At 45.9% G+C, this 24361-nt stretch overlaps 1 protein-coding gene across 4 annotated transcripts in view; it reads right to left on the bottom strand.

Annotated features, from left to right (window-relative positions):
• Positions 1-23549, bottom strand: part of LOC128879321 (TLD domain-containing protein 2) — a 126593-nt gene extending 103044 nt beyond the window's left edge. For 3 of the 4 annotated variants that reach the window (XM_054128361.1, XM_054128355.1, XM_054128358.1), the window contains exon 1: positions 22980-23549. In XM_054128361.1, coding sequence (XP_053984336.1) covers positions 22980-22999 — 20 coding nt within the window. In that variant the 5' untranslated portion in view covers positions 23000-23549. Of the gene's footprint in view, positions 1-13669; positions 13848-22979 lie in introns of those variants that run through there. The other variant, XM_054128354.1, reaches the window with a different exon arrangement.
• Between the last annotated feature and the right edge of the window lie 812 nt (positions 23550-24361).

The raw sequence follows: 24361 nt of genomic DNA on the forward strand, positions 1-24361 counted from the left end.
TATCAGAGCGCGAATATTTCCTTCGTTCTCTTAGAAGCCCTTTAATAGACAATTCGCCATTTAATAGACAAGCCCTTTGATTTGACGGAAAACGGGGAAAATGTTTGAAAATTATTAGTGGTCCTAATTCGGTGGCCAGAGACTACATGTGCGGTCTCAAAAAGGGGCGTTACAGCTGACTGGTTAATTGCAAAATAATTGGGGTACCGATAATGATCTTTAAAGGGAGGAACGATCGAAGAACTGCGTTGGCAGCAACGGTGCAATATAATCCAGCTGGTGCGCCGTAGTCGCGCAGGTAACCTGGCCTCCCCTACACCAAGGACGCCAGGGTTGATTGATGGGGCAAATATTAGCTCGTGGAACTACCCGCGCCTTGGCCCAACCTTTTTACAACGACCTTACCATCATCCCCCTGTTTCACGCTTTCGCGAAACAACCGGGTTTCCGCGCGCCTTCGTTCGACCCTCTCTTTTCTATTTCTGGTAACCGTGTCGGATCGAGTCATTCCAACGAAGGGTGCGAATTAAAGTAACGCGCTAAGGTGAGAAACGGAACGCGAATACGCAAATGTTTGGTTTCGAGCGATCGAATCGATGGAGTAACGGACCACTTGTGCTCGCATCCAAGGCGACAAAACGATTTTGTAGACGTTAAGCTCGCTCTGCAACGAACAACGAGCTCGTGAAACCACCCGATACCTTCCACCTGTGTCTCCTTAACCTCGTTAATGGCGACCATCGAGAGACGGAGAGGAAAGGCAGACCCACGCCCTAATTTCCGCGACGCTGGTCGCCGGCGAGACCGACTCTGCTCGCGAAAAGGCTGGAGGAAAAAAGCAGAGGCAACTTGTTACGAGCACCGATACAACGACCTTGACGTCACATAGAACAGCGAAAGCAGTTCCCTCCGTTTACTTGCTCGCGGTCGTCCCAACCCTTTCAACCAACCCGTCCGACACCCCCGCGGCATTGTGCGATTGTCTCGGGAAGTAGGTCGTCACAATCAGTCTCCTGCAATCGCACAGATATCCCTACGTGCCCGTTACAAGTCTCTTCTCGAAATTCTTGCCTCGCCGATAATAGCCGAGACCTGTCGATGCCGTTGCCGTGTCGCGAGCGACAGCCACCCCTAAATCGCGGATCGCAGCTAAGTGGAGAGGCTGATAATTACGCCTGGAATTTCAACGTCTTGAATTTCAACCTCTACCTCGATCACCTCTACCTCGATCACCTCTACCTCGATCACCTCTACCTCGATCACCTCTACCTCGATCACCTCTACCTCGATCACCTCTACCTCTATCTACGATAAACGGTACGCGGCGATTCGTTGAAACAATTTCTCGCGATTCCGATAGAATAAGGTTGACGCCAGTCGCGTTGCCAGCTCGAGTCAGTGTCCCGATCGAGAGATCGAGCCTCGTTGACCTGTCGAATATAGAGTACACGCGATATACTCCTTCGACGCTGCCAGTAAATCATGCTCACGTGCCATGGATACCGGAGAATATAATTCGACTCCCGGACACACGAGCAACGCGGCATGTACCGAGGCATCTTCTCGACAAAAACGAAGACACCTTCTCCGGAAGCGAAGAGAAAAATCGATCCTGTCGCGGAACGACCGAATTCCGACCAACTATGAACTTTGACGTACGAACCAATATCCCAACTTTTCCGACGTAAATGTAGTTCTAGAAAAGATTACGAGAGCTTGCGGGGAGTTCGGGACACGGAGCATCGAAGGATTAAGGGTAAGCGCTCTTGGCGCGTAGCTAGAAGATATCCGCTCTGTCTTTTATAGCGTAGAAAACGGCGAAACTATGCGCAAAGAGTATAAAGATCCCGATTGCTCGTAAAGTTCGCTGCTCGTTACGTCTAACCCTCTGCGACGTACTATGTAGAACACCAAATGCAAAATGTATACAACCTCGATTACGCGAGCGAACGCCGAGCTAACGAAACGACCAAATTTATTCCAGGTTTTCGCGGAGAATCACTCTCCACCCGCTGTCGCTATATTTTTCAGGATAGCGAGTATTTATCACGGACACTCGTTGCGCGCCCTTTCCTCCTTTCAAATCGTGTCCTCCGATAAAGTGATCGATGCGATACTCCCCTGGAAGAAGAATCGTAGCCCGTTACAGCCTTCCGAGAAATAGACTGGAGCAGAAACGAGTCTGGAAATGACGTTCCGAACGCAAAATGGATTACTCGAGCGGCGAAAGAAAATACCGCCGGCGACGGGGCACGATCTACCGTCCAACCAGATTCGCGATTACGCTACCTAGATTTTTAACCCACTTGCGCCACACGGAAAAGTGGAAAATTCGTTCTTGTCGCCGAAATTTTTTTTTTTTTTTTTTTTGATTGTATTTAAACGAAAACGTTTGAAAATGTGACAAACAAAAACGATATCGCGTAAATAAAGAATTTTAAAGAATTTTAAAGAATTTTTGTTTCATTATAGATTAATAATAGTAAAAGAAACGGAATCTACTTATTTTGCGCAACGTGATAAGACTTGAAATGGCCAATACATAATGCTACATGGCAATTATTCTTTATATATATATACAAACTATGCAACTTTTGCTGCGGAAACTTGCATCCGCCTTGATACACAGGCGCGTGGTTTCATCCCCGAAGAAGCTAGTAGGCGAAATCGGACATACAAGGATGCGACTTGCACCCCGAAGCCTCGTTCGGCACCAACCTATTCGAATTATTCGAGAACTCGAAGACTACATTGTACCCTGAATCGCGGGAACTGTGGCCGCCCTAGCAACGTTAGACTTCATTTCCATTCAAAGAGGGAAACCATTAAAGGGAAACTGGGAGACTGTAAATCTCGGTAATTCCAATGTTCCTCTCCGGCCGTCTCCAGAAGGAAAATTGAATTAACCCCCCGAGCAGTCGCGCGAAGACGTCGCGATCTCGTTTCCAACGTCTCTCGCGTTGAGTATTTTCGGTTGAATGTTTCTGTTGCTCGAATCGGACGCGTTTAAAAATAACAGAATGGTGACAGGCCACCGAAGAACCGTTTAAACGGATCTCGTTTCCCAAGAATACCGTCGAGTCTTTTGTTCGCGTCCCTTTGTAAAAGGTTTTCCATTAAGAGCGTTCGAACTTTAAATTGCATTAAAATAAGTTCTGTACGAGATATCGATCTTTTTTATTTCAAAGTGTGATCGATTACATTATTTGTGGAATATAATATCGTACAGGCGCTACGTGCCACAACTTTACTTAACGAGAGATACAATTTCCGCGGCCGGGAATCTACCGAGTCTACGTCAAAGTGTACGGGTAACCCAATTAGCGATAATAAAATTGACATTTGCCGAGCTCCCCGAGCAAATGTTTCCATACTAATTCGGCCGATAATTTCCCTCAACGCCGAGAGATACCGACTCGAAAGTTACTCGCAGCGCGAACGAGGATCGATGAATCCGCGTTGGCTCTCGATGCAGATTAAAGTTGAATCGTTCTCGCGACGAAGGCACCTGCTACAGTTTGCGTATCGACCTATCATCGGGCTGCGCTGACTACGCAAACGTATCGTCGGTGTTATAGGGGTGTTAGCTTCCGGAGCACGTGGCTCATATTGGATTACGACGAATCCTCTTACGCTACGCAGCCTTCAAGGTTGCGAGACGACCTCTGCCATTACACACGACAAAACTAAAAGAGTAAGCCACCGTCCGGGGAATTTGTCAACGGAATCGCGGTACGATAAACAACGCGCACGCTTTCGCGTTTCTCGCGTGTCTATCGCGTCGAAGCCAGCTAACCGAACGACAACTATCGCCAAATGTAACCGACTGCGACCGATTGCGTGACTACGTGTATTCGAGGTTGCGTGGCTCCCTTGGTGCACCCTTGATACATTTCGACGGCTCGGTTATCCTTGGTTTGAATCGCTGTTCGTAGGTGGACAGACTCGGATGTTTAAGTCTAAACGCGAGGCTATTCGCTGAGCCGCGTTTCTACGCGTGCAAGAAGCAAAACGGAATACACAACAGCTGTTAAAAGGTGACAGCTCCGATTGAACGATAGTACATGCAAGAAAAAATCAGGACCCAAACGTTGCATTTATCCAGTCGAGGTTCCTATTCTGTGTTTGCATTTGGTTCGAGTCAAATGTAGAAAAGGACAGAGAGCGAAAGAGAAAGAGCAATGCTCCAGCCTTTACTGTATTCCAGTCTTTACTGTATTCCAAGTCTGACAAGTCGTAACACACGTTTTGCTTGAAAAGGATGAAACGAACGTTCTCCCTTTGGAAACTGGCGAAACGAAAAGATCGAGGCGGACTGTTGCGTGGTACACGATCGAAAGCTTCGACAGACCCTACTTGTCTTCGAAACTGGGTCAGCGTAACCACTAAAAATCCTTTATACGTGTAATCTCTCGATACCGAGGCGAAGCATCGCTTTCCGCTACGACTCGTCCGGACCCGACACAAAGGGCCGAGCTCAACGAAAATAAGTTGCACAGCGAGCTTTGAAATACGATGGACGGTCCGCGAATCCCAGAAGGAACGCTCCAAGGATGTCCCGCCATCGCGACTAGGCCCTGACGATAGCTAATAGAGTTCCGCGTGAACGGCGAATCGAAGGTAGCGTGACCGACGAGTTGCGTGGAAGCCACGAATCCGCGCCGTAAAGCAACGTTTCCCAACGCGAGTTTATGTAAGATTAAACTTTCTACAATGTATCATTAGCGCGAAGTAGGGCAGGTGGAAATTCGCAGCCGTGGCTTGCGCGATTCCGTAACGTTCGAGCCGTCTTTATCCGGACTCGATTCATCCCGGTCCAAAGATACCCGTTGCATCTGTGCTCGATAGCAACGGCTCCGAGACGACAGCGACTTGAATTTGCGATCTCGAGTTGCCGAATTTGTTCGTAAATGATGGAGAACGAGAAAAAGAGTAACGGGGAATCGTTCGACGACGTACGATTTCGAGGGTGACGCGCCTGAGAGAAAGAAAAGAAAAGAAAAATAAAAAAAAAAAAGAACGGAACCAGAGTCCGATTCCGATGGCAAAGTGGGACGCGTTAATGAATTTCCTTATCAAATCGTGGCCTCGTCGTGCCACGAGCCGCTATTATTATCTCTCTCCCTTCGATCAATACGACGTGCAGCCGTATTGCAGGACGACTTGCAAATAACGTCAAAAGCTTTCTGCGCAGGACGTGTAGGATATATCCGTTTGTATCGATACGCGTTTCGATGCACGAGGCGTGACATCGAGCATCTTCTATTCGAAACGGAGCCGCGGAAAACGTTGCTCCAGCGCTCTAAACGAGACGCGTCTGCTCGATCATCGAACGAGTCCATTCGTCGACTTACCGAGGGAACATCGTCGAGTATTATCGATCTCGATGGGGCTCTGCAAATAGATAGAGGAATGGAAGATATTAAATTCACGTTTGATCGTTCCGAGTAGATTCCCGACAGCTCGTGAAATGTTTAACGAGTGTAAATAGTTCCGTTATTTGCGTTCGAATTCGTCTCGATTACTACACTTAAGTAATCGATAAGTTAAGGAAGAAACAAGAGTAGATAACGAGTCGACTGATTCGCCGTAGTAAGAGAGCTGTTGTTGCGAACGTAGAAGCATTACCACTCTTCCGTCGTTCATTTTTCGCCTGGAGGGATCCGGCTTGGTGCTCGCCTCTCGATATTACATATTATGGTTGCGACTGCATCGGACGATTGTAGGCGCTCTAAGCTAATATCCGCGCAAATAAACCCGTCAGCTCGGGAAGCTAGTTAAATGTCTCGAGGATTATCCTCCGAGGACTCAATTAAGATTAAAGGGGAGAACAGCTGACGGGCCGCGTCGAATAACTACGCCACCAGCGTTTATCGTTGGTCTCCCTGTCGATGTCGTTCCCTTGCTAACAACTTTTCAAATTCTAATCGAATTTTCTCCCTCCTTTGACCGACCCTTGGAAAAAAAAAAATGTAGCTCGCGTAATCGCCGACTTTAATCGCGATAATCTCTCTCTGGGCCGACGTTGACGACGCGGACGTCGGCGAACTTTATTTACACAATTTTCCCCTCTCCTCGGTCTTCTCGATAACGATAATTGAGATGGAAGCAGAAGCTCGCAAAGTTTGCGCCTCCGTGAAAATTAGAGTGTACGTTTACCGCTTCCGCGACAACGGGACCGTTCGACGTTTACTTTCTATCCATCGAGTATCTCCAAATTTGTTAGAATCGATGAAATTCGAAAGTAACGAAGGAAGCGTAGCGCGACGAGAAACACAACCATGAAATGGTTCTTTTAGTGAAGAGAAATTATACGGTGGAATACGTTCCCGTGATGGATGAAAAAATATTTTTCAAAGGACCGACGGAGTTTCATCGGCTCGCGAAATTTGTCATCTCGGGCTGACGCGCTATCGATCAATCGCGCGGATGCATTTGAATATAGTAATTGTACCGTCGAGCCGGGCGCGTCATTAATCGTACTAATTTGACGAATGATTTTTACGGCGTCACCTTCGACATCCGGGTCAACGCGATTTTCTCGTCCACCCGCTTCGGGGTATTTCATTAACGAGAAAACACGCTGCGCGTGAAAATCGTCGGCGGGACTCGCTTCGAAACACGGTTTCATCGCAATTTAATTGGCCCGTTTCGTTTCGTTTTATTTGATTTTTATTATTTCCCTCGATAGCGTTTTTAATTTCGAGAGTCGCGAATGGACTCAAAATATTTGCGAGCGTCCATTTATGTAGTAGCTCCGGAGAAATGACTTTTCATGGAAAAAATAAAGCGTTCGATATAGGAAATACCAGCCCCGGCCGGAAACAGGAAGCGAATAGCGCGATGTATCGACGCGTGGAACGTCGATTGGCGAGTAGGTAACGAATGTAATACGTGAAAATAAAAAGCGAACGTTGTTCGAATTGTTGGCTGGTCGTCCACGAATGTTTTCGGACGTGCGATGGTCTCGAAATTCATTTGGAATTACGCTAACGAGGACGAACGTTGGCAACGACGGGTGTCGAGAGGATGAAGAGCGACCTCGAGCAACACGTGTACACATCGAAAAAACGAGCTTCGCGGTTTCCAGCTTCGATTGGATACAGGCACGGAACCATTGTTTCGAATTTGCGCTTTTGAAAACAGACCTCTCTTGCTACCTCGTCTTGCTTCCCTCTGGTGGTGACAACTCGAAAACGAAACATTGAGAATTCCTTGGAAAACCCTCGGATGTCTTGAATACCTTTTAAAAATAACTCACTGTGGAAGAGAACGAGGAAGTAGGCGATACGAAATGTATGACCGAAAAAAATACAAGGAACGAGAAGAAACGACAGGGACAAATTAACTGGAAGGTAAGAGCAACGAGGGAAAGAATCACAAGGGTGGAAATTAAACTGCGTCGAATGGAAACGGTGAGAATTTGCAAAAAAATAAAAGAGTGGAGGGCGGAGTCCATCGAACCGGGAGCATCCAGTAATTTTTTCAAGGAGCGGGCGTCGAGCGTTCGAAGCGATTAATCGTATCAGCCGTGGCGCGGCATTAATTGCGATAATTTGACAAATTACCCCTCGATTTTTCCGCGGAAACTCCGTCGCCGCGAGCCCGAAGTTCGAACGAAATGAAAACCAGGAAACTGTCGTGTCGTCCCAGGAAACTGCTGTTTGTTCTCCAGGATTGCACGGAAACGACCTCAATTTTCAAGGGATCTCGTCGCAATTGTGCCTCTCGACTCGAATGTCTCTTGTATTTTTCAACGGAAGACCGCCCTCGAATGGTCAGCCCGCGACATCGGTGTCCGAATAGCCAAGTTAGTCTCCTCCATTATCTCGTGAAAAGGAAACGTATAGGGTGCTTCCTCCTCTGTAAAGGGTATCGCGACAATGGATTCAAGATTTAAAAAAGAAAAAAATAAAAAGTCGACGTGAACGTCGGTGGATACGAGTATTGTTGTTTTTAGGTTGCCCTCTTCGGAAAGGAACGGTTTTGTGTTCGAAACGTCGAACGGACGATACCTCTGTTCGCTGGCCAGTATTTTAAATACCACAACCGCGAAATATAACTCTGTTCGCTTTGTGACGCCAAACATCCGTCGCTTCCTACGAAGAACTTTTCATTGTCAGTAAGCAGAGTAACTTTTAAATGAAGTGCGAGGTATCCCGATGGCTCGGGACGCCGCGAATATACGACGAAAGTTTCGAATCGCCCGGAATATAACACAAAATTGAAAGCTCTCGGAAGTTTTCGAAACGTTGAATCGTTTAGCTGTCTTAATAAATCTTGGAAGTCGAGGAGCGTTCGGATCTTGACGCGCGACGGTAGATATCACATTAACGTTTGGGACAACTTGGACGACGCGATTGCGATAACGTCTAAGTACCGGTACCGGACCTACCACTGGGTGGAAAACAGGTGGAAAACAGGTGGAAAACGAAGGAAACGTACGAGGGAACGAGCGAAAAAGACGCAAAGGTACCAAACTGAACATTCAGAAGCGTGTAGTTCGAGCAGACGTGCCGTTTTAATTCGACGTTAATGCAAAGTGCTCGGTCGTCGTCGGTCGATGGTGAAGGTTATTATCCCTAGCTGGCAGGATTCCAACAGCCGAGAGTATTCCGCGGAGAGTGCTTTCTCCCGACGCACTTAACCCGCGGTGGATTGAAAAGCGATAAAGCACTTTCTACCGTCCTACCCCCGCGATCGTCGACGATGCGCACCGGAGCGACGGGTGTTGTTCGAGAATCGAACACTCCTCGCCCCCCTTTAACCGCTCACGGGAGTTCCCCTCGTGTTCGTCTCGATCATTCCGTCTTGTCTTCGATTGTTCTCGATGACGAACGCGACGGGAAAATCCGTGGCGACGTCTTCCACGGAGGAAAATTCCCCAGAAGGGGGTCTAGACGCGGGAAACGAGGGCGATAGGAGACGAGAAGAATGGAAACCGAAAGGGATCGAATCGATTCTTAACCACGAGGACATACCAACCTAGACTAACTTCGAACCGAATATTTACGTAATATACCCCGAATGAAAGATTTCTACGCGTATCTGCCACCCTCACCGCCGTCCTATAAATCCCCTCGCCAACAACCTGAGACGCGGAAGATTGCGCTGGATACCTGGGAACAGCACGTCTGACGCTAAATCACGTCTACGTCGACTTTTATTATTAGCTTTCGCGAGAGTTTCGGAGATACGTGACGCCTCGTTTTCATGTTCCCTTGCTAATGAAAATCCGCGATAACTGGTGTTGCTCTCTCGAAAATTATGCAATCAACAATTTCACCGCTGGAACGAGTCCGATACAGAGTAGAAGAGGATGAAAATCTCGGCGGATGATCCGAAACGCGTTAAAGTTTCGAACGATAGCGGATCGCAGATCGGTCGATAGTAGACGTCGCGTTTCGATAGTCGGGATAAGAAAAATTGGTGTTCGCGGTGTCCGAACACGCGATGATTATCGTCGTGGTCGTAATTGCTGGACGTATCGTCGTTGAAATCGCTTTTATCCGCCACGGCATCGCGCGTATGACGGCGAGTTGACGCGGGCTTTAATCAAGAGACGTTTCGTCGTCGGTAATGACTGTAAGTCGCCAATTTATCGCGCATCGCGGCAATACGCAGGAAAATGTCCACGATTCCGCGAAACCAGGTCGAGAGGATGTAGAAAAAAATCCAAGCGCCACGCAACTGTTTCCTGTAAATTGCCACGTGCTGTAAAAATGTGCCTATAGAAATTTACACAGAGAAAAAAGAATGAGGTCAAAGTCTTGACGAACGCGCGACGGTTGGAACATGTTTTTGTTTCAATTTTCAGTCTCGTAAGTTATGTCACGTATGCTACACGTTGTTACCGAAACAAGTTGTTTTTTTTGTTTGTTTTTGTCCTAAACGTCCCACGAATTGAACATTTATTCGTCCATCCGTATCGTTTCTGGACAAACTGCTGTCCAAATTGAAAGTCACGTTCGTTAACCGCGAACAGAAATTTTACCGTCGTTTTAATTCGTCGTCCATCATACTCGACGGTAAAATCGACGCGTTTTTCTAAAAGCAGAAAATAAATTCCGCGGTGGAAAAAAATAATAATAACGATACGCAACGGGGCAGCTTTCCATTTTCAACCGATGCCACCGAGATTCCATTCTTGTATTCGTTTTTAAGTGGAGAACGGAACAACGCAACGTTATGAATAATTTGGACGGTACACGCTCGTTGAAAAATTTTCATACCGCTTTATTATTCACGCTCAATTACGAGTACGTGTTTCTTTTACATCGCGATGAATATTTACGAGAGCAATCTTTGTTAGTCCTCCCAGATTATTGTTTCGAATATTATTAACATTTATTGCTCGCGTTTCCACTGGTTCGCTTTCTTATATCGAACGACGAGAAAATTTCCTACCTATGCTTCGTGTATTGATAATCGATGGACCTGCTGCTAGTCCAAAAAAAATTAACGGTGCGCTTACCGCGTTGAAAATTGAATTGCCAACGATTATCCACGTGTCATTCCGGCGCTCCGTTTTATACAATATTTAGTCTGACTGGGGCAGGCACGTGTCAAAGTAACTTCGTGAATGTTGCATCGGCAAAGAGACGCACGAATGAAAAGAGTCCCTTTGTTTCCCGGACAGTGGAGCAGACGAGCCTTGTCGGTCGGGACCATCCGTCGAAATTCTTAAATTGAATCGTTTCCTTGCGATCGGATTACCACGGACACGGAATCCGACAATCCTTAATCGACCATGACGAATTAGAGCTAGCCGTAACTGGTGATACTATGACAACACGAATGTTTACAAACACCAGCCCGAGTGAAAATACCAAGAAATGGCCAGGCGCATCGGACAAGTTGTTATTCTTCTGTCTTCTTCTGTCTCGAAGAAGGAGAACAACGGAACACCGTCGGAAACTTCATAATAGCAATTAAGCCTGAGAAAACTACAATAAATTTATGTAATATCGTCTGAGCGAAAGATAAAATGAAATTTACTATCGAAACATTATTCTTCGACTCTTATAATATTCCCCATAACGTCTTTTAACGGTCCTTTTTCAGGCGGGATCTACGGACTCGTAACATTCAAACTACGTAAAAAGAAGCCGGTATTAAATCGATTGGTTTATTTGACGTCCAGGCGAAACGAGTCAACGACACTAAAACGCGTACGCGGCGCGCGCAAAATGGCGGGTGTTAAAAGTGCGACGATAAAAGAGCCACGAGACGACCATATTCGCGCGTCAAGGCGAATAAAACGATTCGAGCGATCAACGAGTGAACGAGGACGGACAATTTTTAATACCGTTAGCGGAGCGTACTTGAAAATTTCCGTTTGTTCGCCGTGTTCACATAAGGCGAGCGAATGAACCAATTACGAGTTGATGTTTTAGTAAAGAATGAACGAAAATAAAATCGTCGGGGCATTAAATTTAAACAGAGGATTACATAAATAAAACGCTTTTGCCGATACAGCCCGTAAGGCCAGCTCTGAAAATAAAAACCATCGGATTCCTTTGATCGAAACGCGTAATCCTTAAGACCTTAATTATCCTAGCAACGCTTTCGAGAGTCCTTTAGCGAAAATAATAATCCTCGTTGAAAAAGGAAACGCGAAAGCTTTGTAATTCGAGCCTGGGCAAAAGCAAACTCGAGATGAAAACGATTCGTTTGCTTTGCCCCGGGACAAAATGGGGTCAGACACGTGTCGACGTAGTTTTGCCGTGCGAAGTACAAAAAGCATGATTTACGTCGAAGAACGAAGCTGCACGAGCGTCCTTTGTCATCCGCGGGGATCCATCCCCGAGTTTGTCACGTTTAAGTCGTCGGACGAGCAAATTTCGTTATTTGGACACAAATTCCAGCTAAGGGATGGTTTTGTCCAGGCGGAGCCGAGTTGTTTAGAGGCTAATTAACGTTATCAAGGTAACGCGATAATCCTGTGGTTAAATTCTCCGAGCGTTGCTGCCAAGTAGCGTCGCTTTAAACGTGCCTCGTGCAGCCGACCTCTTTTCCACCCTAAAACAACACTTGTTTCGCCTAACACCGACAGACTAGTACGATCGTTTCGATCATTATAGAACAACGGAATTTGTCGCAACTTTGTCGTTTCTGACAAGTCCGACCAACGCGTTCAATTAATTCGTAACAGCTATGACATATAAAACATAATCATCACAGGTTATACCCAGATCACGAATAACGTCGGCGAGTTGTAACGGTATACTATCGAGGTTAGGTTAATAACAGCATGTACAGCCTTGCCTATGAACCCTAAGCGTAAACTTGTACACTTATCTTTTCTTGCACGAATCGTGTACAACTCTTGTGCAATCAGGACCTATAATTATTATAGAACTTTATAATTTTTAATAATACATTTATCTAACGATCAGGAACGATGTTGCGCGTCCCAGGTGTCGATCTTTTACCTTGTTCTCGTTTTTAATAAAATAAAAAACTGTCTCTTCTATGGCGAAACAAACAAACAAACAAACGAATACGCGGCTCTTTTGTCATCCCAATCGATGTGTCCGTTATTCCTGTACGTACCAGTGTTTCTCGTTCCCACATACCCTCTCACGGAATTTATCTAATACTATTCGATAGCAAGTTACCGATGACGTCAAAATGTTTAATCGCGCTCCGACGGTGCTTTTATTGGATACTGATTATACGGGATACCAAGTTTTCATAGAACGCAATATAAATACCAGCCGCGTCACTCTTTTTTTCCGTGTCTCCCTCGCAGCGCTCTTTGAGCAAGAAATTCGATTTACGAAACGGCCAAGAAAATTAACGTCCCACGTTGAATACAGCGCACCCGTGCCATCAGACGCAATTTCGTTCTGGAGAAAAACGATGGGACTGTTTCATACCCCGCGTTTTCGCTCTTTTAGTCAACAGTTTCCGACCGATATTAAAAAATTGTTTACAGAGTCGTCCGATATTCAATTACCGCGTCGCCGGAGATATGAAATTCTCCAGTGAAAGAAAAGAATGCTTCAGGGAGTACACTTAATTCTCGCAAAGGCTCGAAACCCTTGGCTACATAAATTCGATTATTATTCAGTGTCTCATCCCTGGTACTCGATTTTTGCGAAACATTGCGGTAGAATCGGACAATGGACGATTGTTGTACGTGTAAAAACGATCGAATATCGCGGAATAGGATTCTTTTGTGCGACGGTTCGTTGTCAAGTAAATTGGTTTTGAAAAATCTTGGCGTACCCGTGGGATGTATTAGTCATTCCGCTTTGGCTACTTTTATAACGATCGATGGTTAATAAAAGACAAGTATAATAACGTTCGACTTCGAAGGTTAGGATTCCGAGAACACCTCGAACGTTTCTCGTGCTTCTGGTTTTCAGACCAATAATTGCATTATGCAACGACGGAAAAGTACAAACCGCAAATAATGATGAGACACAGATAAGAATCGAAGTAGGACACACGCGCGACCGTTTTCTGGCGGGAATCTGTCCCGTAAGACGGAATAGGTAGAAATTTTTGTTCCCTAGCTGATAAACACCGATGGAAATATCGCCAGCGACTGACACTGCACGAATGCACCGAGCACTTGGACCGAACAGCGTAACATCCGTTATTTCGCGATAATGGAAAAAGAATATTTTTGCTCTTGTTTACGACGTCGCGACGCGCTTACCAAAGCACGAAAGATCGAGGAAAGGACTCGAAGATATTCGCACCCTCTGCGAGCACGTTTCGACACCCTCCGATCGCGACAGGCGACGCGTCGAACAAGCCTAATCGCGAAACAACACGGTAATCCGCACGGGTAAGGGTAAAGTCCTCGCGGAAGGATCGTCGCGAGGTAACTGACGTTTCACCGGTGTTCATAGTTGGGATAGAATCGCGCACCCTCCACAGTCCTCCCTGTCTCCGCCGCCCAGTCAACCTTTTCCACCCCCCGTCGTCGGCGGCCGAGCTACCCTCGCGACCCCCAGGATACCGTTGCCACCCCACCTAGAAACTCCACCCCCTAACACCGTGTGTCTCTCGTCCTCTGTGACGCGAACGGACGGTGTCATAGGATGTTACCTGCAATGGACTCCTCCTCGCCATTGTCTTCTCGCCGCCTACGGTCCGCACCCAAAACGCATAATACCTTGGCGCTACGTAATCGTTCAAACAACTTTCGAACGTCTGCATTACAAACTGCGAATAATAATCGATAAATCGTGTACCTCCGCGCGAATCTCGCGAATCTCACAAATCTGTCCTTATTAGCTACCGACGGACTAATTACTCTTTGAAGCGTAACGCGTGTTTCTCCCAATAGCGGTGTCTCGTACTCCGAACATAGAAGGTGTCACAGGATGTCACCAGAAACGAACTTCCCGCTATTGTTTCACCAGCGTATACATTTTTCAAGGAGAACACCTGCCACCTCTATCGCGCTGCTCACGTTCTCGGGCCAACTAGCTTTCAGCGAATTAAAAACGCCAACTCCTGGTCTCGGACTCGAAATTATCATCGAGCAATTAGAAGTAGTAATCGGCGATATCGTACGCGTATCCGACGTTTGCTTTACGAGGAACGCCTAATTAAAGAATTCGTTTAATACCGCAAGCGAAACATCGTTCCAGTTACGGAGCGATCTAACAGAGGTGGATCTAAAACTGGAAAAGTGGAAAGTGTAAAAGTGTAAAAGTGTGAAATGCACTATTAGAATTTTTTTTTTTTTTTTTATTTTTTCCAATTTCGCGCTATTTCAATCCGATGCGATATTTCTTCCCAGGATTTCATGGTTGCGGCTCGCGAATATTTTTTCGAGTCCCGCGGAAGAATTTTCTCGCGAAACGCGTGACCCAGTATTCGTTGAAAATTATGCGCCGTGAAATATTTCCCGTGGCTTCGCGAGACAATGGAAGTAAACCTTGATGCGATTAAGGGCTGACGATACCGTTCACGGTAACGTGAATTTTCATTGAACAGGAATTAAGGGGAAACGTTTGAAAGCCGTACAAAGAAAATTCTGTTCGATACCGTGGGTGTGCATGTACATTTTTCGCCGTTTTTCAAAAAGGAACGTCGCGACGCGACGGATCGAACCATCGAAACGAACACTGAAACTTTCCCCTTATTTAGCAAAATCTACATAAGCATCGACCGTGCTTACGGATAATATTTTACATGATTTTTCTTTGCAAATAAATCGTTTGCATACTGGTTTTATTCTGCTTACCGAATTATCTAATACTAGCGTGAAATATTATTTATTTTACGTCGTTCGTGTTCGATTGACTGTTCAATTTTACACTTCAACAGGCACTTCAATTTTATTTATATAAGACGATTGACGACCCTGGTGCAATATGCACATGATTACGATATGCATATGAATCGAATTGGCTTGCAATTTTATCTATCATCGTTCAAAGACGCTTGGTATGAATTTTATTAGGTCCTAAATTCGGGAATGTCCCTTATAAATCTTCGCAAAACCATCTCTAGCGATAGTTACGCGACAATGGAACGCAGTTCGACGGATCAACGTAAATCCATCGAGACGAATTCGTTTCTCGTCGCTCGGCTCCCTTAAATTCCGAATGCGCTTCGGCGATCCACTCGACCGAAACGAAAAATGTTTCTCCGTCGAAAGGGAGATCAAACACGCCCGCATCCGTTCGCGAATGAATCGCTCCGATTCGCCTGATCGTGCTACCGGAAAAAAAAAAAGAGACCGAAGAACAGGAAAAGCGTCGAACTTGGTGGAAATAATCGAACGATTAAAAATCGGAATCCAGGTCGTTCCGATCCGCCTGTCCTGGTTGTTCCGACACTTGCAACGAGTGTTTATCGTATCGACGTTTCGACCGAAACGTATTAAACATTTGTATCGCCGATGCAGCGCGTGCAGGTTTCAACCGGTTCGCATATTTCTCTTTTGTTCGTAAACCGAGCGCACCTATACTCGCACCTATATACGCTAACGAATAAATAATTGACCGAGCGTTTGCATCGACGTTCGTCGATAACGTTACGGTCAACAACGCTGCCAGTTCAGTCTCGGTTACACGCAAATCGACCACGGGGATCATAAGTTTCCCTCGGACAAAGGCCGAAGAAGGAGGAACAAGGCATAGATAGACGAGGAGCAGCGAGTGACACGAGTGTGCGAGGGCGCAGTCAACGAAGATGCTTTTGTATACAGGATGGACCGTACTGTTTTCTCGAGATGCATTCGTGACACCGATATATGTATGTGTTAATAACGGGATTTAAATTGAAATTTTAATCGAGAATTTATGTACGTTGTAACGTTATTTATAAGAAAAATTTGTTAGGCCCTCCTAGGGTTCGCATCCCTTAACGCCGATTCCCACGGTCCACCCTGTACAGTCGAAAAAGCAAGAGGAGAAGCAAGAGGGTTGGTCGATGCTGCAAGGTCGTTCAGTATCGACGGCCTCTCCGATCCCCTTCTACAGGGTGTCCCCGGAGCGGCAATCGAGACGTTTCGTTACACGATACGATTCATTAAGATCCGAGAGTGTGTTTTGACGTTCGCCGTGTGTCGCATAAATCAGGCTCTCCAACCACCCGACCTAACGGTTGGAGGCCGTGGAAATTTCAAGGCCGCGTCCTTACGACACGCCATTGCTCCCTTTTTACCGATCCTTTTGTCACCACTGACCTATTTCGACGTATCGCGGCCCGTTAAGCGTATCCCATTTTTCAAGGTGCACGTTCGAGCAACGGACTCTCGAAATCGAGGATTTATTAATCCCGAGCCGCTATTCGGTATTGGCTTTTTCCCTCCTTTCCCTCTCCGCCTATCTCTCTCTCTCTCTCTAAGAGGCATATATTGACTTTTTCCGTGGGTCGAGCCGTGTTTGGAAAAAAATATCGTCCTCGGAGGGAATCCTTAAAAGCGAGGATTTATCAATTATTTTCGTCTCTCGTTAACCCTACGACTTCTGGGGTTTCCACCGACGTCTAACCGTTTCTAGAAAATTTCTAGCTCGTCTTGCTCCGTTTGGACAAATTTTTCGCGCGCGACAACGACGACGACGTTATCGACAAAACGGCGAAAAAGGAATGTCACGAATCGATACGCGATCTCATTGTTTCGCGTTGTCCTTGAGCTGACGCTGCCGGCTGAAAGAGGAAACAATGCTCACCAGACACGTTGAACCCGGCCAACAACACGTACGTAATAACAACAACGCCCTGGCTCATTATTTCTCTCCGCGACTCTGTTTCCCTTTCCCCGTCAACCGACATCGCTTCTACTTTTATCCTTTTTTTCTTTCGCATCCCTACCGCACGACCGACTAAACAGAGCGAGCCGGACTCGGAGAACGAAATAGGAACAGCGGGTATTTCCTCGTTTTCCGAGGTTCGGTCGCGACCTTCGTCGGCCTGGAAAACCGATGGAAAATCGCTCGAGTTCTCATTAGAGACGGCCTTCTCGATGTTCCTTTATTTTTTTTCCTTTTACTCTTTTTTTTTTACCCCTATCTCTTACCGTGGCACACATTCCAGTCTCTTACTCTCCTCCCGTTTCTTTTTTATTTTTAATTCTTGGTTCGCCGAACTTTACGCCCGCTCGATAGGTGGCTTCGTCGCGCTCCCCGCCCACTCCTCGTCCCTCAGGTCGCTTCGGCGTTTTTCTCATTTCGCGAGAAACAAAATCGTTTAGCGTAATCTAGAGGCTCGTTTCAGCCCGGAGGATCGTTAAGGCGGGATGGTTTCCTTTTTCTGCGCTTTATTTTTGTACGCGGTTTGCAAATAGCGGGAATTGAAAATTCTAGTCGGCAGGTGGAGCTCGGTGGATCCAATCGATGACGAGATTAAAGGCAATGGCGGACTCGACGAGCGTCCAGAGGATCGTGCACTCTACCTATCGGAAGTGATTTCGGCAAGTTTCTTTCTCAGTTTTTTAACGATGAAATTTTGTTTAGAGTAGAAACGTCGAGGAAATATATGAAAATATTCCAGAAAGCGTTTCGCATAGATAGAACGATGTTCGAATGGCTCGAAACGTTAACGACGTTCTCGGAATATTGCAGGAGAGTAATTAAGATCTCTTCTCGTCGCTCACGGCGGGCGGGTCTCGCAAAGTTTATTAGAAGATTGAAAAAAAGGAGATATTCTATCGCGGGACGGTAACTTCGTTAAAGACTCGTCGGTCTACGGCACCGTGCTGAATAATTCTCGAGCGAATACTTCAGAGGTTCTCAAACCCCGATTTCGATACGTAATTATAAAACCTAGGATCACGAGCCTGAAGAGATTGAGGAACACTGAGATAATGGATGAATCGGGCCGCCTACGCGCACCTCGTGGCTGGACAAGTGGAGATGGGCCGAGCTTAAAAATTGCCAAGTGTTTTTTAATCGAATAATTGAATCGATACCACTCCGAAACTAATGACAAATCGATTCGGGATCGATAGTTGCGCGCAGGTGTTCGTAATCAACGGCGCTAACCAGAGAACGTCGAAATGAATCGCCCCCCTCCGCGGAGAGCTTTTCCATCGTTAATTAATAGTAATCGCGTGCACGAGTGGCGGTACGCGATTACGTCGATCTAAACACGGCGGATAATCAAACGTAATCGACGGCTGTTAAATAAACCGGGGAAAATAATGGTTATATATTTCACGAATACTTTCCATGAATTTTAATTGATCAACACGGTACACCTGAGACGTCCCGATTTCGATGCTTGCCGTGAGATAAGTTCAACGATTAAACGATCCTGATATTTCGTCGCGTGCTACGATTAAACGGATAAATAATATAATCAAAACGGAGTATCTTCAACGTTCACGTAACGATGCTCCTTAAACTGTCCGTCTCGGTTGCGTAATAAGTCGTATCAATTAGAAGACGAGAAATTGCATATTATTCACGGTACGTGAGCTCGTTTATCCGACGACGTTGTTGCACTTCTACGGCGTTATCTACGGTCTAATAGAAACGTTGGCAAACGAGATCTCGGCTAGAACCTTTTTCGCTCGTTTGCGGCCCGAATACGACGAAGACAGTTGCAAATTTTACGCGCCTTGTACACGGGTGAAAAACCGACGAGGCGGAGAAACGCCAATCGCGCGTGCACAGTTACACGAATTCGCGCGACTCGTCGCAACGTAAACGTTTGGCTAATCGCTGGCTAGATGCGCGAGGTAGACAATTTCGTATCGAAGTAAATAAACCATAATCTGCAGCTACGAGTAAACGCAGCGTCGCTGAATCGTTGTAACGCGGTTGCTAGGCGTGCCTTATCTAGCAACGTTCCACTTCCGGGCTACCTGTCCGCGTTTCCTACCCTTTCAACCTTTATCTCCGTTTTCGAATTACGAAAGCAGCTGACTGAAAGACGCTGCGCTTTCTTTCCGCGGTCGAGCATAGGCGCGTCGATAACGCCTTCGTAACACCGTACTCGAGATGGAGGCACCGCGAACACCGCGGGACGCGATGAACGATGAAATCGCCCAGATGGTATTCCACGATAATGTTTATTGTGCAACGCTCGCCGAACTCCGGAAATAGATTCAAGTACATGGACACCGGAGATTTATTTAGAATTACGCATCGAGTGGTTACCGTCAAGGACGTTCTACCGAGATCGCTCGGGGGTTTGAACCGTTTACCTTTCGAACGAGTTTCGAGTCGATAAAAATTGCGCGCCTTAGTCCTTCACGGACGAATTATATCGATTGATATAGAGACAAATTAGAAACGACGTTAACTCAACGGCGAAGAATCGAGTAGTGAAAGCCACGGGCCTCTTATTCGCGATAAACGTGCGCAATTGCGCAAACTATCTGTATACGAACGGTTCAGAGGTGAAGCGACAACTTCCGTCGGCACTCGGCACGCGCCTGTGGAGTTGTAGAAACGTTCCCCCGTCGTTAGAGTCTGTGGTCACGGGTTCGCGAGTTCGTATAAATACAGGGCCGTCAGTGTCGCCAACCGGTACAGAACAATTGTCCCTGACGCAAGTTAAAAAAAACACACCAAATTTTATTTAAAACCCCCCTGAAATGCTTTATTTATTTATTTATTTCTCAGAAATAAAGATGTTTTATTTAAAATTTAATTGTAAATAAATAAGGGTCGGTTCACTACGTACACGGCCCTTGCGAAGCAAAGAAACCCATTAAAACGATAACGCCGACGTCAGTCGCCTGTCAGCTATGCCCAAGTTTCGAGTCTCGAGAAGAAGATCAAACTTCTACACTTGACAGCCATTGATATCTATCTCGCCCTCCCTGGATAGTAACAATAACAAACTTAACCTCCTCTATCGGTCGAACCGAAGTTCTCCGAGGAACAAAGTTGCACGGAGAACACCGGTCGATAAAATAGCAGGCCACTGATTTGCCAGCGAAATTTCCGTACCGTCTGAACGAACGTGCGCCGCACCGAATAAACGCAGATTGTGCTAGGACAAAAACGCGTAGCCTGGCCTGGGACTATCGCGCTACCAAATATGATTGGAACCGCTACGATTCATCGGCAACCAAGAATCTCGATGCAGCGATGGGTAAAACCCTAGGTTTCGAATAAATAAATGTGAAATTTGCCGATACGTTTGTCTCGTTTCCTTCTTTGGAATATGTTCCATCTCCGTCTCGATGCTTCAAACGGAATAATAACGGGACATTTTTGAAGTTAAGGCAACCTACTGCGCTCGAATCACGGCTTTCGGTCGAATACAAAGAAACTAGATGAATGTACGATTCGAGAAACACAACGCAGGAAGGAAACGACGAAAGCAGCATGGAGAATTCGTGGCTAGCCTGTACCGCGATTCTGCCACGTCGCAATTGCAAAGTGGCGTCAATTGATCTATAAGTCGTCCCGGCAAGAATTTACGACTCTCCCCGTATCACGAGTAACCATCGTTGGTCGTTAATCGCGCGATGCCGTAATTCACCTTCACCGCGGGTCAGATGCCACACCACTGTGTCGCGCCCGCTGATACGAGCACACCGTACGTCTCGGAATACATGTGCTCAGCGACGGATTAAGATTTCGTAGACCCCTGAGGCTACACATGCCACGGGATCAACGAACTCTCCGGACGAAAAAGTGCCAAACGAAATAAAACTGCGATCGTTAACTGTCACGTTTGGTATAAAAGTAATTTTTGAAAATGTCGGACAAGTTGTAAGTCGATTGAATAAATTGATGCTCGTTTTAAACTGGGTATGAAATGTTAACGTACGAAGTTACTTTTAGCGTCTTGACGCGAGCATAAATTTTACGACGATAATGCTGTTGATAAACAAACAGGTTTGTGTCACGGGCGTTTATCGATAAGCCATTTATGTATGTCGTTTTCGCAGCTCACGACGTTTAAGTTTCCGCGATAACACCTGCGATAACACCTGCGATATTCGTGAAATTGTACCTCCGCCCTGGGTTTTACTTAAGCTTGGACTGCAGCTGTTGAAATCTATGCCTTAATTCGGCCCTGACTACGCTTGCATCGCGTACGTGTCGGACAATGGATACAACGGTCGTCACGCGTGCGAAACGAGCAGGTACCGCATAATTTGCCACTCGTTACGCGAACGAACGAAGGAAACCAGCGATGTCGCGAAAAGAACGATCAAACGCCTGTAGACGACAGACTCGTAGCTATACCGCGGCTCGAGCCACTCGTCGTGGCAGAGGGGCCCTCATTTGCCAGTCAAAGCGAGAGAGAATCTGTAAAACACCGACTGGCAAGGTCGCGTTCTTTCAGGGGAACGGTTAAATGTTGTTGCCGCGAGACGCTACTCGATACAAAACATTGGTCGCGTCGAGAGGAAACTGCTGCCTCTCCTCGTCGACGAGAACGAAAGTAAATAGCTGACAATGTCGTTACAGGCCCAGGTTATTCATTTAGAAGCTATGATCTAACGCAATCTTTAGCTGGATTCTTGTATAAATTTCTTATCATTTTGATCATAAACATCATGAACATCATGAACATTTTGTGTAACAGGAATAAAGAAAATGAATCTTACACGTTGAATTTTATTTATTCCATTTTTCTCGGTTGAAGGTCATTTGTAGGTCATATTGTGGGTTGGCCAGAAAGTTCGTGGCAATTTTTAAGAAAAATTCAAAGGCACATTTGAATTTTGATATATATATATTTATTGAATTATATCGGTACCATCTTGTTCCACGACCTTTCCACCTTTTAAGGGATGCACCACGGTTTTCAACCATTCCAATATAAACAGACGTGTACTACCTACCAAAAATCGGCATGGACTTTCCAGTTATTTTGTCAGCTACGACATTACGTTAACGAAAATGTATCATTCCATTTAAAAAAACATCGATGACCTTGAAATTTTATAAAAAAAAAAAGACCTTGAAAATTTTTTCCCTCAGACCGTTACACGTGGCCCTTCAAATAGTGTAACTTTGTCCTAAGAAGTTTTTTGGTACAACGAAATGTAACGGAGATATTTAGGTGTTCTGTTTCTTTGGACTCACCCTGTATAGGAAGTGACAAAAGACGAGAGAAACTTAGCCTTTGCGGTTATAAATCGCGTCATGCTCGATAAACACCCAATACCCCCTATACCTTGCACTCGAATATGTCATACTTTCCCGATTATCGAGTAATGTACAAACTTTGAATAGTAAATTATTTTCAACATTTTTTCAGACGAGAACAGCAAGTATCGTAAAACGTCGGTAAAAATACTGCTGCAAACGGAGGGTACGTTCATTTTGTCAAAAATTTAATGGCATCGATCGAAACCACTCCTGAAATATATCGCGAAATCGTTTTAAGATTAAGGTTAAGACTTGTCTCGATAGCGAATATGCACTTTAGTGGTGACAGTCGGGAAGGCAGAAAGAATGACACGGATTCAAGTGCAAGGTTCGGACGACTTGAAGGGGATGTTCAAAGTCGGCCTCGGCGTTTCTGTGGTGCCAAGACAGGGTGACAACGATCGATCCGAACGAATGAATTGTACAATAAGAGTCACTTACATTTTGCCGTGATCCGCCATCGGGTCGTTGGGTGTTCGCTGACCAGCAGCGTCGTCACACTCTCGAAACCCTCTAGCCCTGGCGTGTTCACCTTGTATTTTCACGTAGCTCCGTAGAGCGGGAAACGACTGATTCTGGCGGTGGATTCTGCCGTCGTGGATCGCGAGAAATACGCCACGACGATCACGAGGCGAGATTAAGCGGTGTACGCGGCGGCATAGAGCAGCCGGCACTCGTGTTCGAAAGAATTGCAAACGCTTGTAACGTAACGTGTAACCGCGTGCGCGACACCGATTTGTTTCGTTACGGGTCCCTCGCGTCCTCTCGCTTCTACTTTCGTCCGGAACACTCGATGTCGGCGCGAGAGAAACGACTGCGGCACGATCGATCTACTGCGACGCGTACGCGCAACACGCGCGTCCCACCGAAATTCGCCTGGACCAACGTCGCGAAACGTTTCCACCAAGCGATGGTGGAAATGCCACAGTTTTTTCGGCGAAAATACGATTACAGACACACCAGAACTCCCGGCGAACTGTCATCGATACTTGACGGAACGTCACGACCGATCTTTCCTCTTTGGCGGAGTAATTGTGGCGCCATCTTATGCTACTTTTGGCGGTGAAACGAGTGCCTCTACGCGTCTGGATTACGTCCCCTCGGTAAATTGGTGCGCCTGCAAAATCGATCGAAAGTAATTATATTTAAAGATATGATTAAATATATTAAAAGAAATAGTTTTTACTGGTTGCATGATCAAATTCATATCTTGATTTATATATAAATTTACATTTGCGTTCTGACGGATAGCGAACGGTGGCGCCATCTAGCGGATCGAAATAGAGTTACAATCTGTGTTCAGCGTCCTCCGCCCAAAGATACCTAACAAATAGTTCCTATTACTTCGTATCCGTGCCGTTGGGCGCGCCACCAACTGGGCAGAGGTAATTTTATTTAGAAATTTAATAATTTAGAATTATATTGTTCGTCTTTATCATTTTCTAAACAGAACGGAACCAATCCAGATCATTGCGAACGAGCACTAATGGTCTTGGTTGGGCTGAACCTGTTATCAAAATAATAGACGATTTTTTATAAATATCTATGAAAAATTAACAGAGGAGAGACAATTATTTCTAGTACATTCTATCTGCAAAGATCAAAGTCAGGCTGTTCGTACCGTCGTATTTAAAAATTTCCCGTTTATCTTATAAAAAATAGAAATCACAATGCAACGCGTGCTAAGCTGTTTCTTATCTCGTGACATTTAAACGTGATATCTTGTAGGACTAAGCACACACAAAGGCTACGGTCTACCGAAACACTTCCTGCATGCTTAAATCTTACTCATTCCTGATAGTGTCGTGACTAATTGCAACGAT

Source organism: Hylaeus volcanicus, chromosome 7 (genome assembly GCF_026283585.1).
Source record: "Hylaeus volcanicus isolate JK05 chromosome 7, UHH_iyHylVolc1.0_haploid, whole genome shotgun sequence".
NCBI lineage: Eukaryota > Metazoa > Arthropoda > Insecta > Hymenoptera > Colletidae > Hylaeus > Hylaeus volcanicus.